This window comes from Physella acuta, unplaced genomic scaffold (assembly GCF_028476545.2).
Source record: "Physella acuta isolate Inbredline_101_S28 unplaced genomic scaffold, ASM2847654v3 ptg000575l, whole genome shotgun sequence".
Classification (NCBI taxonomy): Eukaryota; Metazoa; Mollusca; class Gastropoda; family Physidae; genus Physella; species Physella acuta.
The window spans coordinates 511,370-531,775 of NW_026732094.1; the positions used below are offsets into that span (position 1 = coordinate 511,370).

Consider the following 20,406-nt stretch of genomic DNA (forward strand, 5'->3'; position numbering starts at 1 on the left):
AAGTCTAGTAATTTTTAAATGTCTAATTTTTTTAAAGCCGCTAAATAAAATAGAAGTTTATTACAAGCAACCAAAAATATGCCTGTATTATTATTAGGCCTAATAATAAAGGCCTATGTTTTTGTTACTTTGTTATTATATTAATTGTAGGCATATAATTAAAATTATATAATAAATTCCCTTACGAAGTCTTAATTAAATTTATAATCCAGCAACCGGTGAGTTTATTTAATTTAAAAAAAATATAATAATCTCTGCAGATTTAAAAAAACAACTAGATATATCAAATTATCATGTTGTATTTTATCAGTGTCATTCCATCATCAGTTATTGCCAGCGTAAGCCTATATAACAGAGGCGTCGCGGGGCGGGGAGATGCAGACCGCACCGAGTGATACCGTAGGGGTATGACACCAAGACAATAATTTGAAAAATATATAGAAGAAACATACTTTTTGCAAGTTCAATGAATGATTAGTCAGAGTTTAAAAAGTATGTGCCGCAACATCTAATAATTTACTATAAAAACGGTAATTGGTAAAAAATGTTGAAAAGTCGCAGATGATAATTATAATGTCAAATATTTGGCTACTTCTATCAATTATGTGCTGGCACCAATGATTTTAAAAACTTTAACCCTCAAAAGTTAAAGAGGGTCATAGTTCATAGGTTGTCATATGGACCCCTCAAGCAAGAGAGCACAAGCTTAAAACCTCCTACTTTCTTGAATAAAGTAGATCTAGTTGCTGCTTCATAATGAATTTTAATTCATACATTGAGCATTTCTTCAATCATGCTAAATCTTTGATAGAAAGATTATTACCAAAAAACGAAAAGGTAGCATAATTAATTTTATTAATTTTAATAATTTAGAATAATATAATAGGCCTAATATTAATAATTTAATATTATTAATAATTAATAATTTAATAATAGGCCTAACCTAAATCCTAATGTAATATTATAGGCCCTATAGCCCTATAATATTATTAATTAATAATTATTATTGATTAGGCCTATTAATATTAATTTTTAATAATTATACTTTATAGAATAGATTATTGTAGTCTGATATCTATACTAATAGTTTCGCTGTCTGATGTTCTATCTATCTATCTAGAATACCTATGTATCTGACAAGAACGTTATAGAGAAAACACAAGCAAATTAAAAACATGCATAGTAAAACGGAATCACATTTAGCATATAGTATAAAATAGTATCAAGCCGGAATGACGTCATTGATTCTCAAGTAAACATTGAATAAAAAGGCAATTTTGTCTCATCTAAGTGGTTTGCGTGAAGAGTTTCAATCATACAATTCTTCGGGTAGGGGCAAAGCCCCACCCTCGCGAAAGAACGTCAAAGCCCCCCCCCCCCCCCCCCCCCAACTCAAAAGAAATTTCTTCATCGATACTCTATAATAAAATTACCGCCTAATTAATGTGTCTAATCTAAAAAGTGGTTTGCTTGCAGTTTCTTTCATGCAATTCTTCGGGTAGTGGCTAAGCGCAACACCAGTGTTTCTTTCAGACTTTTTCCTCCCTGGAGGGGGGAACTTTTTCTAATCTAAAAAGTGTTTAGCGTGCACAGTTTTTTTCATGCATCTCTTCCCCGCCCAGGTTCTTCCTTTTTTTTTATGATCTACAAATGCGACAAGTGTTTCTTTCAGAAATATATTTCGTTGAATGGGACGGTAGACATGATTTGGGGTGTGTGGGGGGGGGGGGGGGGTGAGCCCCCTCCTCCCAAGTAGAGTTGCCTGAAAGAAACTCTAAATGCAACTTTTGTCATGAATGAGATTAGGTGCATGGTTTAGGGATATGCCTATGACTATATTTTGTATAAATTAAAGTACAGATTCTGGATAAAAATCTGTTTTCAATGTCATTTTTTGTTACCGGTTAAATTGAATTAGGTGGTGATTTTGGTTTTAGTTTAGAGAAAATAGACAGCACTATCAACCTAGCGCCCATTGTATCCTTCCTCAACGGGCCATTTTTCTCGTTATTTAATATTTATAGTTTATACTTTCAGTTGGTTATGATTTGGTTAACCCTTTGAACCCTGGCCTCCCTGGCCTAATGTAAATTACAATTTCTCGATAAAAATTTCTTGTCCAATTAATTTAAATTACAATTTCTTGATAAAATAAGAACCACAAATGGTTTATTTAACTCATTTTATACAGTTTTTTGTGTGCAGGCAAATATATTAAAATAAAGTTGATTTAGAGAATATATAGATTCTATATTGTTTTCAAATTAAATTTTTTAAAGGCAAAAATGAAAGAAAATGAAAATTTATTGCACTAGGTTATAGCTGAACCTCAGTAGATTTTAGAAATTTGGTTGCTTTTTGTATTGGAAATTAATATCATATTAATTTTAAATTAATAAGAGACAGTGGTAAAAACAAAATTTGACAAATCACTCAAGAGCTCTGGGCAGGTTTTTTTATGAAAATTATCTCCCTTTGTCCAAATGCTAAATTCTAATATAGATCTATCTATGTTTTAGATCTAGTAAGCCAAAAGTGGCATTTAAAACTAATTTTTACAGGCCAGCAGCAATCAGGGCCTAATAATTATAATTAATAATTTACTTAGCAAATATTAAACATTTAATCTTTTACTTAGGAATTAGAATGGTGGATTAAATTTCGCAGCCCCCAAGAGATATTGAAGAAACATAGAGATTACTTGTTTTGTGAGATTCTCTTCTACATCGTTGGATTTCTAACATTTGTACATGGTAAAAAAAATTGCATTTTCTATTCTTACACTTGTTTTACACAAATACCTCAAGTTCAGAATTAGCAAGTATATCAAAATATGTTGTTTTCAGCTCACATTAATCATTAAACTATATTTTCTTTTTTTTTTTAATGTCAAAGATATGTTTTGGAATGAAAATTATGAGTTATGTGTAAGATTTCTTATTCTATTTAATTTTTTCCTTTTATAGCAATGCGAAATGGTGGACGTTATCGTTGGCTTTGGTTAGCAACCATTCTGCATGGCCTTGTTGTAGAAAGTGTGAGCTATTTTGTGCCGGATATTGACAATTTTTGGCATGCTCAATCCATGGTAATGTTACTTGGACAACGTCTTCCACTGCACATAGTTTTTTTATGTAAGTAAAAAGATATATCCAAGTGTATAATTTTTTATATCAAACTGATATGAATGACTTGATAAATTGTCAAATATTATTTTTTAGATCCAGTATTTATTTACATCGCTGTTGTGGCTGTATCCCATCTCAACCTTCGTTGGTGGGCAGAACCATTTGCAGGTGAGAGTGATAATAGTAAACTTTGTTAGAGATTTCAATGCAAGTTTTGTCAAAATGAATGTGTTACGTATGTGAATTATTTTTGCACTAAACATTTTTTCTTTCATAGTTGGTATCACAGTCGTTCTTCTAGACATTCCCTTTGATATTATGGGTATCAAACTGCTTTTTTGGACATGGCATGATGATGATCCAAATATTTATGATCGCCATTACTATGTTCCATGGACCTCATATTATTTCCATTCCTCCTTTGCTGCATCATTCACTGCACTATTTTTTGGATTGAGACAGCTGTTATGTCAAGGCAGATTAAAGTTTCAAAGCTCTGGGTAATTTATAGATATTTTTAAAGGGATTTCTTTATTGCTTAAGTATATGATGTAATAATAATTATAAAACATTGTTCTTGCACACATGTTTTGCTTTAGATTAAAAAAGAAAAATAATTTCTTGATATTGTTTAAAATTATTTCTTTTTCCAGTTTTTTTGGTGAGATTTCCATCGCTGTATTTACTGGTTTGCTCTCCATGCCTCTTGGAATACTCCAGTTTATTCCATTATATCATCCTCTACATGATTCTTTAGGCATTCACACAGAAGTATGTGTGCTTCTCTTTTTGGGGCTGTATATTTTAATTGTATGGAGTGCTGATAGATTACCTCTAGAACAAGCAAGACTACCAGGTTTTCGTAAGTTGAATGCTATGAATCATTTATAAAAGTTGACTGCAGTTGCATTATAGAACAGTTGTTGAGTTATTGTTAGATTATTTATAAATTTATATTTAATACTAAAATGTCAAATTTAAAAACATTTTCAGGCCTTTTTAAGCTGAATATCCTCACTACCTCAGTGGTTGTTTACTATGGGTTTTTTATATACCTGGTACTGAATGCAGTGCCTCAAAAGATAGTTTCAGTAGGCTACCATCAACCTATTGGTCCATGTAATGTTTCAGTGCAAGTTCAAACACCATTTGGACAGGTAAGAAATTGTCCTTATCCTCCTTTTTACTACTAGATATTTGAAAATATCTTTAAAAGATCTGATCCTATACGTTTGATTTTAAATGAATAATTTTTTTTAAAAATTAACATTACAGACGCTGAAAAAGAACAAGTATTTGTGTGTTGACAAATATTCAGAAGAATATTTCGACTTCAGGTGTTACAAAGGGAAACTCCCAACACGAGCTGAGTGGTATACCATATGTGGAAATGACTATACAAATCATGCAGAATACATTACAATAGTAACTACCTTCTGTGCTATTGGGTTGTTCTGGTTTTGGCAGCTGCTGTGTAGATCAGGCAATCTGCCAAGAGTTTTGAAGTTAACAAAGCAATCGCGAGATAAGCAACATATGGATTGAAACTGGGACAATTTTTATATATCATTCCCTAATACATCAGGCTATTTTACCACCCAGCCACTTTCCAGTTACTTTGTACAGTGCCATGACATATCTAAAAAAATTTAAAAAACGCAGAGCTTTATGACAAATTATACATTACAGGGTTGCTACCTTGATGCTTTTATTGATTTATGCAAACTATTAAGTTAATGAAGATTTTATAAAATCATATACTGTACAAGCACTGAGAGCTATAGATTAATTAATAAACATGTTATCTTCTAGAGTTAAAACATTTTCCAGCTGTCTTGAAAAATTTAGCAATTATTGTTTTTATTATTTATTTTGTATTTTATGTAACAAAGAATTACTTTGTTCTAAAAAGGTATAAAGAAAAAATATTTTATTTCAAGTGTAAATGTATTTAGTCTTATATTTTAAATTCTTCAAATGACTTTTACAATTTTTAAACATGTTAGAAATATAACTGTAGATTGTTTAGGGTAACAAAAATCATATTGCTTGAATTATTTAAAATATAATGGATTAATTTATTGTTTCTGCATACTCTATTAAAATTAGATATTTTAGCCCATTGACTCATTGATAAGCTAAGACTACTGATCCATTGAAATTTACAGAAATTTATTTCTGGAAATATTTTAATACTTTGTCGTAGTTTCCTATTTACAATGAAGTTTTAAATATAGTTTTGATATAAACTTACCTATTTACTTCTGTAACCTTTCTCTATAATAATTCTGAAATTACTATATTCTTGCTTGATTTGAATATTTGTTTGGTAATTAGATGTATTCAAATTAATGTATAATTAATTAATATAATGTTTGATTGAAATTCATACTTTATAATAATTTAATAAATGTAGAAATCTTATTATAGTTATTAAAATCAATTTGCATTGTGGTGTTTATTTAAAATTAATGTAAACAATTTCTTTTCAAATGAATAGTAATGTTAAAGCAGCCGAATAACAGAAAAATTCAGTAGTAACAGTATGTTCATAAATATACACATCTAGTTTATATTAAAATAAAATGAATATTTATGATAAAAGCAATCAATGACAATTAATAAATAGAAAATAAGTTCACATATTCTATTAAAATTGGGTGGTTCATTAGGTAACCAGATTAACCTGAATGTTAGCCTTTCATCATATTTTATAACAGTCAATAAAAATATCAAGCATTGCATATATGGCACTTCAATTATTTTGAAATATTTTAATTGTAATATTTTAATATTAACCCCAATTACTCAAAATTTTGTTAAAGTTTAAGATAACATTAACAAGACATTTAAACATACTTAAAAAGTGGATTTATATCTGTATCAATAGTTAAAAGTTGTTTCTACAGCTAAATCTATATATTTAAGTTGAAACATTACTACGAAAATAGTTGTAAAAGAACTGTAAAAACTAAATTAACAAATTATTTCTGCTCAAACTAAAAGATGTAAAAAAAAAAAAAAAACCATTTAAACAACCTTACTGAAAGCAATACTGAATTTAATGTGTTAAAGTATAAGCCAAAATGTGTACTCTTAAAAACACAAATGAGATGTATCACAGATTAAATCTTAAATCATGTTACTGTTATTGTATTCTGATTCAGCCAGAGTGTAATCAGTAAATCATGCATTAATCAAACAAGATTCTTCATGGAAAATTCTTTTTTACCAAGTTAAATAAACCAAAAAGTCTATATTATCATAAAAACTTAAAACTACAAATGTTAAAAATGTAAGCTTAAATTGTAAAGATTGTTTTTTGAAACAATATACATCTAAATTAATAAACTAATAAACAAACACAAGATTAAAAAGGAAAATATCCACACAAAAATTGCCTGAAAAGCCTAGCAATAAAAAAACATTTTTAAATATTGAGTCTATCCTATTTGACTAAAACATTTTTCCAAAAGGACAAAATAAAACAATTTTTAGCCAGAAAATCTCAGAGTACTAAGTATAGATATGTAAAAGCTTGGTAACATTAATTGAAATTCCAATAGATAAATGTACTGTTCTAAATTTATTAAGATTTTCAGCAAAAATATTCATATTTTTAAAATGAGTAAACTGAGATTTAAAAGTGTATACTACATCAACCCCAGTATTACTGTGTTGATGCCATTGTTTTGGTTTGATAACAAAAGGCAAATGTAATAATGTACACATGGCATAGAATGTTCCAGGAGACACACATTTTAAAACATGGAATATAAAATACTTTAGGCATAACAAGTAAAGAAATTATATCACATCAACATCTGTAACAAGTGCTACACAAACACTTAACCAAATCTAAGGGTAAGGTGAATGAATGAAGGGTAATGGATGTTAATGAAATCACTGAGATCATTAAATGGTGTCAATGTTTATTTGATGTTTGTATAAGCAATATAGGAATTAAAATTATTTGTAGGAACCCATCATTGTCTTGATTTATAGACTAAAAATAAATCAGCGCATGTACTGTTTATTTAAATATATTTGTAATAAAAACTTTTCAATTTTACATAGAAAAGGAAGAAAATTATTAGCATTAAGAAACAAAAAAATTAGTATATATAACAATTTTTAAAAAATATTGTTAGAATCATTATGTTACAGGGAAATGTATTTATTTTTTATTGTCATAAACTATATTTGTCAGAATATAGATCTACATGAATTTATCCTAAACAATTTGTTTCTTAATCAGAAATAAAGCTGAATTTGTAGCTACCACATGAAGCATGTGATCTTATATGTTAACAGCAGTCAGTAATTATGAAACACAAAGATAAATAGTTTTAATATTGCTAAAAAAAAATTTAAAAAAAAGGAAATTAAGTAAATTGTTATCTTTCTAAATTCTAAATGACAGCAATTTTACTCATTACAACCTAAAGATGTAAATAGCTGAAGATAAAACAAGCAATGACACATTTATGAAAACATGCCAAAGTTTCATCTTGTTTTATATAAAGTACAATTACCTTATAACACATCTAGTAAAATATACAATAAACCCCTGTGTATTCTTGTCTTTTATTTTAGTTGACCAAACAAGCATGATAAATAACAAGAGAAATTTTGTTCAAGTTTCCATGAAATAATATATAAAGCATCCTGAGCAAATTACTTTACCTAGAGTTGCACTAACATCACTAACTAAAAAATAACAAATTAATACATAATCCAAAAATTACATTATAAGATTCTTAAAAGAATTTCTATTGATATTTCTATTGATATTTAGTCTTATGTATATTTTGTTAAAGTGGAAATTTACAGGAGAAGTTGTAAATAATATATGAATCAATATTCCCAAACATATTGCATAACTGTTAGTAGCATGTATCTACCAAAAACCGTTTGTTCCAGAAATAATCATTGTGTCCTGTTACGTGTATCTACCTAGAACCATATTTCTCATGAAGGGGGCCATCTGTAGATAGAACAGTAAAAATATAATATTTATTTGATCAACAGTATCTATATGCTAATCACTCTTCATCAAAAGAAGCAGAAAAAAATCAATGGGTCAGCAGAATGGTAAAACTAAATCAATTTTTAAAATTTTAATCAAAGGAAGCCTGGTTTAAAACAAAGAAGGGTTGAACCACTCCTTGTAAACAGTATCAAGCTACAGAAAATGTAAAATACTTCATCCAAGTATCAACTTGGTCTGGGAGGATCCGCACGATATCCTCATATATATATATATATATATATATATATATATATATATATATATATATATATATATATATATATATATAATCATTACAAGACAACAATTTTAAATTTAAACATAACTTACTGAGTCATTATCATTTAATGCCTCTGCTATCATCTTTTCTATGTTTCTCATGATTGCAACTTTCTGGCCTGATGTTAAAGGATAAACTACTTTTACTGTTGGAGCTGCCTAAAAATTGAAAAGCAAAACAACTGTTTATAAATATTATAAATTACAAAATAAAACCTTTTTTTTTTTTGCTTAGATAATGTATTTGATTTTAAGAACAAGACTATTGTGAAATATTACTTTGTTGATATACATATTATTAAACACAGTCAGAAATTGAATTAAAATTTTCATAAATATAAACAGACAGTTGATGGTCTTAATATTAATTAGTTCTTGAAATTGAACAAATATAATGTCACATTGATGGATTATATGCCTGATGTGATATCTAGTAGTATTAACATAGAAGAAATTATTCTATTGGTGTGAATAAGATCAGTTAGATGACTTGATAAGCAATAAAAAGAAAACAAACCTTGTACCAAAATGTGATAGATATTGTCTCTCCATAGCCATGCAAAGATTCAACTTGATGCCACCTAAAAGAATGGTAATAATTATACAACCCTGCACCAGTACTTGAGTACTAAGACAATGTTCAGCTTTCAATGTTATGAAAGGGGCGTGTGTTTTGCAACTGATATGATCATGTTAATACAACAATTGTCCAAATTAATGCGTGATACAGATGTAAAAAAAAGTCAGGTTCCTAAATGGACCCTCTACTTTTTAAAAGAATAAAAAAGACTAGAAAGTCTACTTAGTAAAGTAATTTTAAAGGTAGAAGGTTAACAATATATTTTTCTTAATGAGATTAAAAAAGTAACAGTAGTGACTCAAAATATTGTAGTTCAACTGGTAAATAATAAAGTAGTAAATGAATCATAAATCAACACATGTAATTTGTAGTAATATAAAAGAGGCTTACCAATACATAGGTAAGTAAAGAACATCCTTGGGGCCTACTATAGCTTCATAACCTTTCACTTTGGCAAAGTTTGGAAACTTCTCTAAGTCTGGGTTCTCAAAATCTACCTGAAATTTTTAAAATCATAAATTAGTAAAATACAGGTATTTAATAAGGTATAGTGAAAAGGAAAAATTATTTATATAATTTGTTACAATAGACTTATGAAGAGAAAGTCGTGAACTTGACTAGCCCATACACTGTTGGTAAAAAAAAGTTCTGCATAATAATGCCAGTTATAAGATAAAAAGCAGTGACAAACATAAATTTGAAATAACCCTTTCATTTTTCTAAGATGACTGAACCAATCTGTTTCAATTAGCTGACAAATTCAAGAATATCAACTGTTACTTACCATACTTTGTCTGTCATGTGGGTGATAAATAGGATATGGATACAAACATTCAAACTGACTTGGGTCAAAGAGTAAGAAACGTTTGTAACCTTGGATTTGGGCAAACAGATTTTCTTGCTCATCATAGTGTGCTGGTGTAACAACTCCTGAATATAAAGTTAAAAACATTGTTTTTCAGGAATTTCACTAGACATCAAAAAGATGACAATGTGTTTACAGTTGATTCTTTCAAATGTACTCAAACAAAAAAAACTTAAACTGGGTCACATTAAGCAGATTTGTCTTCAAAGAAATAAAAGCAATTTAAAAAATGCTTTAATTAATTTATATCTTGGTTTTTACTAAATTAAGAATAACAAGTTCTTACCTTCCATCCCTACTAACAGCAAATTTGATGTGAGGGAGCCCCATCTATTTTTTTTCTGTATTTCATTAGCCCAGCTCCAATTAAAATTTGTGAAATCCATTACAATACGTTTTCCTACTGTGTCATTTAATGGCTGTTGTAGGTATATTCTGAACATAAGAGATAGTCATGTTATTATAATGTAAAATTCAATCAGACATAAAAATTAACCACATTAAAATGTATAATTACTTCAAGGTTAGCATATTGCTTTATACTTACAGTTCTTTTTTATCTTTCTTTTTTAATTTTGTGGCAAAGTCTTGGAATGTCATATCAGTGTGAGAGGTTGGAGGTTTAAAACTTTTGTTTTGTGGTAACTTTTTATCATCATAATATTTGAATTTTCCATCTGAAGATGAATATACTGTATACTGTCCTGTTCCTAGATTAGAACACAAATAACCTAAATCCCAATGATGTGCAGATCCAACCAAATCTGAACCCGTTAGTATCACTGGTTGCTGAAAAGAAATGCATCTACAATTAGCTGAGATGTTAATAATTGTGACCATGGTAACTATACAGATAAGTGATTGCAAGGTGTCTGCAGGGAATGCCTTCCGCCTTGCAGCAAGCAATATTTCTGCTCATACACATGCACCATTGAAGCCACGAAAACATATAATTTGGCTCTAATTCCCCTTTGTTTTTTTTAAATATGTAGAACTCAAACTGGTAGTGAAATGGTTGTGCCTTGGGTGGTTCAAATCTAACTGGGAGCAAGTTAAGACTTTATAACTCTTGTGTATGAGTTTTGTATATTTTTTTTTGCTGTCTTAATGTCATACAGATCTATATGAAATTGGTTTTTCATTTGTCAAATACTAAATAGATAAGCTAATTATTATATAATTATTATTGATTAATACTAATTTTGGAAACTAATGATGTGAGTGAACAATTACTTTACTACGACCATATTATTTATCCTATATAGTCTAATAAAAACAATGAACATCATAATTAGTGCTGTTTTGCAAACATAGGCATGCATAGTGGTACAAAAACATTGCCTTGGAGGAATGCAATATTTTTTCCCCACTGCAATTAAGCCTAATAAATTTATTTTTTGTTGCTATTGAATTGAAAGAAAAGCAGCCTAAAACTATAGCATAGAGTAAGTAATATAGTGCGGTGATGTGAAAGGTGTGTATACGGAACCAAGTATTGTGATTATTTTATAGTAAAACTGATGTCAAAGTATGTTGATGTTGTACAAAGTGATTAAGTTTCACAAGGGAAACGACTGGGTTGAGTGATGCGCAGGGTAATGTAGAGTGGTATATAGTTGTAGGGTGGACAACCATAAGGACACTGAGAGAAACTAGTTGACAGTTGTCATGGTGATTGTGAGAGACAAGGCTCTGTACTCTGTAGATTATAAGTATCAAGTGTTGTGTGAATGTGCATGGCATACACTACAGTACAGGAGTAAAGAAGAGGCTATGACTAGATTCTAGATAATATGATATGATGAGATTAGATCAATTAAAAATAGATCTAGATGCTGTTGTCAATAGATCAAGACATTCAATGCACTGCATGTGGATTTTTAAATTAATAGTTAAAGTACATCTAATATAGACTATAGTCTAATATGGATCTAATCTAGGTCTAGAAGTTATTTTATTAACGTTTTAAAAAAATGAAATTGTGAGAAATTTCCTTCCTTGTTTTTGTTTTGCAGTTTAAGCCTTTAATTTACGCATTTTTAATAAACTTACTCCATTTTCAATTAATTGTTCGGCTTCAGAATCTTGATAGTGTAAACGAGGTATTTGTTGAGTAGGGAATATATATTTCTTAACTTCAAACTCTTTGGAATCGACCTTTACTTTTACTGTTTCAGTAGCCATTTTACGTGCTAGAGATCTATGCTGTTCTTTTAATAGCTACATACACAAAGGGATCGTTAATTGTTTGTAATATAATAACTACATGTATGAGCTATTTATTTCATTTGTTGACAAGAAAATGTATTCTTTTATAATTAGATTTCAAATTTAAAACAGGATCATTATTCTAGATCTAAACCTATTTGTTTATTTTTTTCTAAACAACAAATTAAATAAATCTAAAACGAGGAGCAAACTTTTTGAGTCAGCTAACAACCTAAACAATTCCAGACGCTTTTCCGAGAAAATGTAGGTCTACCACTTCTAGATCGATCTAGATCTAGATCCTGATGTAAAATACCGAAAAACAGAATAGTACACTGGGTTAATCACTACAAACAACGAAGCTTTAATTAAGTATTAAGTTCAAAACGTTAAATGTCTTGGTTTACAGTTAAAGAATTCCGTGAATATCCATTAGCCTTTGGAAATATGGAAAAAATATTGCATAAATCCACAGTGGCGTATGAAGGTTTTTTGTCAAGGGGGAGAGGAGGGGGGGGGGGAGGTTGCAACCCTCAAATCACAACCAAAGAGTAGAGATTATTACATGACTGTAAATGTACATATATGATTATGGTATAGTTCCAGAGGCGTAGCGAGGGGGGGGGGCGGGGGGGGGGGACATATGTCCCCGGGCGCCGACCTTAGGGGGGCGCCAAATTGAAAGTTTAAGGGGGGTGCAAATGAAAAATTCGAGGGGGGGGGGGGTGCAAATGAAAAGTTCGACGGGGGGGGGGGTGCAAATCAAAAGTTTGAGGGGGGGTGCAAATCAAAAGTTCTCGAGGGGGGCGCAAATCGAAAGTTTGTCCCCGGGCGCCGGGAGGGGTCGCTACGCCTCTGTATAGTTCACAAGTGAATTTGTGAAATGTTGACAGAATCTCGCCAACGCATAATATAAACACAACTTAAATACAAACATAAACGCATAGTGCTCACAGTCTAGCCCAGGGTGCCAAATCGCACCCTGCCGGGGCGTCGGCGGAATCGCCTGATTCAACTTAGTAAACAACTATAATACCCCAACTTATCCATAAAATATCCGTCACAAAATTTCGGATCCCCTCCCCTCTACGAGACAGTTGGTCAGCACTATGCCAAACCGCCTCTACTCTTCCTACCATGAGTTAGGTACCCACCAAAGATGGTGTAACGTTTTTGTTCTCTTTTCTCAAATGTAATGTTCTTGCTTCTATCAAATGTACTGTGTTTGTAATATTCTTCTTCTCTTCTGTTTCTCGCTCTTACTCTCAGCCACAGACGATCAAAAATAATGAAGAATAAGTCGTCTTCTGCAAATCTTTATTTGACTATCTTTCTTTACCGGGAATTGTCTGTGTAGCGCGCATCTAACAAGACTATAGCGCCAACACGCGTGTTTCATAAATTATTGGCTAGGGCCGTCGTTTCTTCATCCCCTCTAAGGCTAAACCGCTGGTTTATATACCCCACCTTCGGACGACACCTTGCTCTCGGCACGAATTCTAGCGCTTACCTGTGAAAATTGTCCCTAGTATTGTGCTAACCTACCCCAAATAACTCTTTATAAAAACTTAACGCGATGTCCTAAAATTGTAATAAACGTATCATCTGAAACCACAATTACCTTTACAATGATACACTATGACATATAACATCAATAAGTTGTTCTGAAACAATAATACATCAACCATGCAAATAAGGTAAAAATATCATCAAATACACCTAATTAAAGTAGATTTCCATAATATCGGCATTCTCCTAACTAACGATATTCTAATTGAAGATCTGGCTTGGCTTAATAGTTCATCTAATTTTCATGCTATTTTAGCAGTTATTAATTAAGATACGAATTTTTCTTCTTGCCCTACTAAGCACAATTGACTGATTCCTAACAAATTCACTACAATGGGCGGACTTATTGATTTGAACCGGGATCCGAACTCGAGACTTTCAGGTTAGCATTTCTATTACAATACCGCAATAAATTTAAGTTTAATTACATGTTTTTTTTTTAAAAAAAAAGGAATTTTTTAATATTCACCATGAAAACAACCTTCAAAATATATATATATGCTGTTATCAATGTTATTATTATTATTAGTCAGAATTTTCCTACTGGCATCTGCAGGAAACATCTCAAGAATCACAATTCCCATTGAAAAATTATATTTTTTAAACCATGTGCGGTGTTATTAAAAAAGAACACAGAGTAGATCTAATACAATATTAATTATTGTGTGGGTTGTGTATAGATCTAGAAGAATTTCGTGTTTTTAGATTTTTTAAATTAAAAAGCGTGTGTGTGTGTGGGGGGGGGGGGGGGGTCGTCAAAACGGCCCCGACAAAACAATCCAGTCAAAATAGCCTAGATAAAAAGGCTCCCCACAAAAGGCCATCGACAAACAAGATACTAATTACAAACGAGAGGTTGCGTTAACTAAAGAAAAACTCCAAACACTTTCTCATCACATACAGTCTAGAAACAAAAATGTAAAAAAAAAACAAAAAAAAAAACGTTCATAACAGTAAGGAGTTGTCCATAAATGACGTCACACTCGTAGGGGGGAGGGGTCCGTAATTTTGTGAAGTTGTGTGACGAGGGCGAGGGGGGGGGGGGGGGTCAGATGGTATGACGTCACACTTTCGCATTATAAAAGAAAGCTGTTAGAAAACAAATTTAGCCCTTATTTCGCGTTTTAGAAAACTGTTTTAATAAATTATTATAGGAATTGATTAAAATACTCTGTTGACAGAGTTCAGACAAGATTTTGGAGAAATATCGTATTTTATTTATACACCACTATTTCTAAAACATACTTATTATATATGTTAATTTTCGTGCGTGTATTTTTTCTAAGACGACGTAATCCCCCCCCCCCCCAGTATAGCTGTTTATCACTATACATTTTTTTTCAGTATACTGCTACTAATACGGAGACGCGTTCATGGCGTCTCCCCCCTCGCTCCCCCCCCCCCCCCCACGCATTATTTATCAGTAACAGTCTATATAGTTATCAACACCAACCAAATGGGATATAATTTTTGGTTTGCTGTAATAGCAACCTCCCCCCAACCAATATATTTACAAACAGCATTGCATAGGATCTAGATCTGGAATATGCCTAGTTATTAGAGCCTTAATTTTAACATCTAGATTTAGATCCAGCCTAAAACTAAAATAGTATTTTAAAGACAACAATATTTAGAAATCTCTCTGCGGAATGATACTTATGATAAAATAAGGATTTTATGGAAACAAATACATACACCATATAATGTTGAAGCTTATTATTACGTAAACAGAATATTTAAACCATGTTCAAATGAGATTAATTTTATTTTAATAACGAAAAGCAGCAATTAATTTTTGGGACTACATTTTCACATGTAAGGCTATTTTTAAAGACATTCTTCGGTTCCGAGTTCAAAGGAAGTAGTAGAAAAGTTCAAAAAGGCTAGACGGGCGATTCCGGTGTCCTGATTGTAAACAGGAATGTTTGATTGCACCTGAAGCAGTCTAACAACACACTTCTCTGGATATAAACAAGAAAATGTGATTTCGTTACTCTGGAATCAGCAATGTGCTATAATAATACTAATAGTAATAACGTTAATTCTTAATTTATTAAATAATTATTTAATTAGCCTAACTTCTAAATCTAGATCTAGAAATATTCTAGATTCTCTACTCTAGATTACTCTAGAATTAAATTAATCTAGTCTAGATCTATATTCTAGTCACTAGTCTAGTGAAGTCTAGTCTCAATAAACTCTTTTGTTAGGCCTATATTTTTATATTTTATAACTCCGCCTTCAGACTTCTTACTTACTTAGTAGTTAGTAGTAATAGTAGGCCTACTTACTTACTTAGTGATTATTAGTGGGGAAGTAGTCACTTAGTTAAGGCTTAGGTGGCCAGGACCCTTAACTAAAACTCTTACTTAACTTTAACTTAGATCAACTAGTCTTACTTAACTATATAACTACTACTCTAGACTAACCTTAAGTCTTTTAAATTTTACTTTTAGTCTTTAGCCTAAAGTTTAGGCCCCCTACGCCCTACTCTTAATTTTTTTATAGTCTTTCTTTACGAACTCCATTTTAGTTTAGTGGCATTTATTTTAATTTAGGTCTTGATTTAGCCTATCTATCTGTAGGCCTATATATAATTCTCTTCTGGGAGACCTTAGAAAACACCAAGCTGTAAGCGCGCTCCCCCACCCCTACATGGTCTGGTGAGCTGTGGTTCACGCTAAATGTTTACAATTGTAGAGCCAGGTTTAGTGATGGCTATTAGGGGCAGATAATTTACTTTGAAACGATTTTAAACTTAGGGGAGGTAACTAAGAGGAGTTTGCTTTCACTGGGGGGGGGGGTAGGGGTTGGGGAAAGGAGGGGGGGTTATCGTCCTTAACGAGCTACTGATAGTTTTTTAAAGCAAATATTTTCAGTGGCAGCATTGGTACTGTCGAATTCACAAATTATGAATTACTGAAAAGTAGAAAACAAAACAACTAAATAGCAGCGTATGATACGCCGCGGGTCAGCTCGTATATATAATTCTCTTCATTGGGACCATGCAAGACTCCAAGACATAAGCTCAACAGACCATTTCATTGAAACTAAGGGGAGATAATATGTTCTGCTTGCTCTTTTCATTGTTGCCTGTAAACTGTCGTCTAACTGAGTTAGCTGTTAGTTAAAGTATTATAAGCATTCCATTGGTACCAAATTTATATTTCTAGCTTTGCCCAAATGATACACATACTAATCTAAGTCTAACAGAGCAGTAACTAAGATAGATTCTTATTGCACACATATCAATACACATCAAAAAATTAAATAAATGAAATAGGCTTAAAGTTTTAAAGCAAGGTTGTTTCTTTTGTTAAAGCACAACTCTATGGGGTATTGAATATGATGAGATTGTTTTACTAAATAATGATATCTAGAATTGACCCTTTGAATCCCTGGATGTTTTTTTCTGTTAGGGATTTAAAGGGTCAGTACAATTATCATTAGATGATAGGCCTACTGAGGAAGCAATCAATATTATATACCATTTAGATATAGGGATTATGTGTTTGTTTGTGATTCTGATTAACATTTTACTATGAGTTATGGAATGGAGTTGAAAGCAATTTTTTTGGCACTACATAGCCTAGGCATAATAACTTATTTGAAAATTTACCACTTTTTATACTCTCAATTATTCCTAACAGGCCTAGGCATATCAAAAATATTGTAAAACCAATTAGGCCTAAAACTATATGGATAGTATACTGGTTATATATGTATGCAAAAATAGTAGTAAAGCTAGTTTAGGAAATGGCAGCATAAGTAGGCTAGATGCTTATTATAGTAATAGGGCCTAATGTATAGGCCTACATAAAAAATGGCTTATTACTCTAAAAAAATGTCAGTAAAAATAGAATGACCGCCTAATCAAACCAAAGGCGTAGGCCTATATATTTTGTATGTTTTTATTGTTTGTAATATTTTTTCCCAAAAATGCTTCTCTATCTACTTAAGACTTTAAATAAGCAATGGATCTGATGACCAAGCACACCTAATATTATTAATTTAATGAGGACTAGGCCTATAGGATTATTAATTAAGTAGATAGGCTTGCTGAAGACCAAGCTTTTTAAAAAATATAGAATAGATCTCATATCAATGTAGTGGCCCACTAGGCAAATGTAATAATCTTAGTGAAGTGACACAAATTAAGTAATGAGACAAGTATCTAGTTTAGTCCTTTTAGCTTACTTTTCTGAAGTTATCTCATCAGATGCATCCGCTCAATAAAAAAAAATATGATAATCAAATTAACTGTCAAGTGCACTTATTTTCAGTCATAAAATGAGTTTTTGGATTTTAGACAATTTTATAATATCAATATCAGAAGCAGGTTGCATACTTATGCTACAATTTAATTTATTTGTGTAGGTCTTGTCTTAGAATGAAGATTAAATACACCTGTCAAACTCCTTCATCAAATGGAAATATGATTTGGATTTAAAGCACAAAGTTATCACCAAGTATAAACTGGAACAAAACATTGTGTTCTTAGTACATAGTGCTATTATAGTTGCAAGAGAACAACCATGGCGTCAAAATGTCAGAAGTTTTGTCCAAACATTTTCAACAAATCAAAATGTCAACACTGTTTTGCAGCTAAAGAAGCTCACTCAGCTGCAGCTCTTGAAAACAATAAGGTATGTAAACATTTTAATCTTTGCACTTTCTGTGGCATCATTATGAAACCAGTACAAAAGTGTTCTAGTAGTATATTTGTAACCGTTGTTTGCTGTTTGTCTTAGTGTTTATATGTTGGTACTTGTAAGCCAGAAACATTGAATGTTATAATAAGGTTCAAGGGTAGGCAAACATCTACTGCTCTTTTCTAACATCTTGTCTAACATGATAAACTGAGTAATGCTGTAAAAATATAACTATTGTCTTATTAGAGCTGTATATTTGTCTTATCATATCATCAGGAGGGTCAGAAAGTGTAACATCACAAATTTTCATTTAATAAAAAAAAACTTGAAACTAAATTTTAGTAGATTTGATATCTGTTATTTTGCATTTTTAAGGACTTGTGAATAATAATTGATCATTTAAGCAATGTATAGCTCTGCCGAGTTAATATTTTTGCATGGAATTGTTGTTTAAAAAACAAAAATTGCAATTTGAGTGAGTGTGGTGAGAGTCTGTTGTCACTCAAAAAGGGTGATGTCAATTTCATACAACCTGCTAAGAATTGGTGATTGTTCAAAAAGCATTTTAGATATTACTACAAATCCAGAAATCTCAAGCTCATCTAGTTGGTTTTTTTTTTTAGTATTAAAAGATCTTTAGTCCATCAAGCCCTAACTTCTTATTCCTTTTTGGCTGCCTGGAAATCAGAGTATAAAGAGGACACTCTGCTAACCAATACAATTTGTGGTTTCTTTTAATAATTGAATCCATGGAAACCCAACCCCTCCCATCATCTTTCTTTTGAACAATCTTCTCCTCTCCCTTTCTGGGGTTCCCTTCAATGCTTTTCTGATGCCTAGCTGCCTTTTTCTTATTTTTGTATTCTAGTACTACCTTGTCTGCACATCTTTCATAGGTACAGATTGGTAATATTTTACCCGGCCAGTATACCTTAAAGATTGATGTCTTAAAAGAGACATTAAGCCTAACACTAGCACTAGCCTTAACCCAAACTCTAGCCCTAACCCTAACTTTACCTTAAGCTATGACGGGGGGGGGGGGATAATGCCCTGTACCCCCTTAAAATATTACCCTCAATACAAAACAATGAGTCATGAACGAAACCAAATCTTTGTACATGAGATTTAGCCTTCAGTTTGTTGATCTTTTCTATTTTATGTTGCCGTCACCAAAATTATTTCCACATACCCTCTGTTGTTACCCAGTTTTGTAAAGCTGGGCTTAAGCGCTTTCTGCTCACGTACTTCAAATACTCATTAACACCTCGTCGGGGGACACTGTTTACTTCTGATTCTCAGTGTTTAACCACTGCACTAAGTTAACGCTCAGTCCGGTTGTTTTTTTTTTTTTTCCCAATGCAACGTACAGTTGTGACATGCGAGGTTTGTACCCTTTTCCTTGTGTCTCTTTTGTCCAAAGTTCACACGTCCACATGCCATCAGCAGTCATAATAGACTGTCAGAAACCATTTCATTATTCGGAACGACCAGCTCGTTCTAGGTTTAAAATCCGGGCTTACATATCAAACGACGTTCTACAAGAAGAATTCCATTTACCAGACCTCGGGTTGGCAGACCTAATCGTTGTTTTATTTTACGGTTGACCTCGTTTTTTTTTAAAACAGTAATTTTAGGAAGCTTAGTTAGATTCCTGTTAAATATTTGGTGTGTGTACCCAGGTCAGTGGCGTAGACGGTGTTTTTTTTAGGTGTGTTATAATTATAATTTTACATACATACTTGATTGGACTACATATATAGCCTACCAGAGGCGTAGCGAGGGCGGGGCGGAAGGTGCGGACCACACCGGGTGACACCATGGCAAAAAATTGCAAAATGTACAGAAGAAAAATGCTTTATGCCAGTTGCATTAATGATTAATTATGTCAATAACAAAGTCAATATTTTGTAATCGTTCAAGGAAACGTTTTAATTAATGATCATTTAGTTGTAAAGCGTGCTCTATTATCGCTGGATGAAAGAACAAAATACGTAGCATAAGCATTTACATCCTAGCACGGTTGTCTATGTTTCCTATTTAAGTCTTATACAATAACAATGAATTCTCTTCAGTAATGTTAATAGGCCTGATCC

The 20,406-nt window shown here is 31.7% G+C and overlaps 3 protein-coding genes across 6 annotated transcripts in view; 2 read left to right on the forward strand and 1 right to left on the reverse strand.

Moving 5' to 3' along the window:
• Positions 1-674: 674 nt before the first annotated feature.
• Positions 675-5,483, forward strand: LOC131946909 (uncharacterized). Its single transcript, XM_059307920.1, has 8 exons — positions 675-837; positions 2,639-2,753; positions 2,967-3,134; positions 3,222-3,296; positions 3,406-3,628; positions 3,782-3,990; positions 4,122-4,285; positions 4,404-5,483. The coding sequence occupies exons 1-8, from the start codon at positions 757-759 to the stop codon at positions 4,671-4,673; spliced, it is 1,305 nt and encodes a 434-aa protein (XP_059163903.1). The 5' UTR covers positions 675-756; the 3' UTR covers positions 4,674-5,483.
• Positions 5,484-5,676: 193 nt separating this feature from the next.
• LOC131946910 (hypoxia-inducible factor 1-alpha inhibitor) lies at positions 5,677-12,297 on the reverse strand. Its single transcript, XM_059307921.1, has 8 exons — positions 11,937-12,297; positions 10,432-10,673; positions 10,171-10,319; positions 9,804-9,949; positions 9,410-9,516; positions 8,957-9,020; positions 8,491-8,598; positions 5,677-8,115 (listed from the first exon to the last, which is right to left on the reverse strand). The coding sequence occupies exons 1-8, from the start codon at positions 12,066-12,068 to the stop codon at positions 8,071-8,073; spliced, it is 993 nt and encodes a 330-aa protein (XP_059163904.1). The 5' UTR covers positions 12,069-12,297; the 3' UTR covers positions 5,677-8,070.
• A 3,231-nt stretch (positions 12,298-15,528) lies between these two features.
• LOC131946906 (golgin subfamily A member 4) overlaps positions 15,529-20,406 on the forward strand; it is a 48,357-nt gene continuing 43,479 nt past the window's right edge. For all 4 annotated transcript variants that reach the window (XM_059307910.1, XM_059307914.1, XM_059307911.1 and 1 more), the window contains exons 1-2: positions 15,529-15,690; positions 18,039-18,307. In XM_059307910.1, the coding sequence (XP_059163893.1) occupies positions 18,197-18,307 (111 nt within the window). In that variant the 5' untranslated portion in view covers positions 15,529-15,690; positions 18,039-18,196. The remainder of the gene's footprint in view (positions 15,691-18,038; positions 18,308-20,406) is intronic.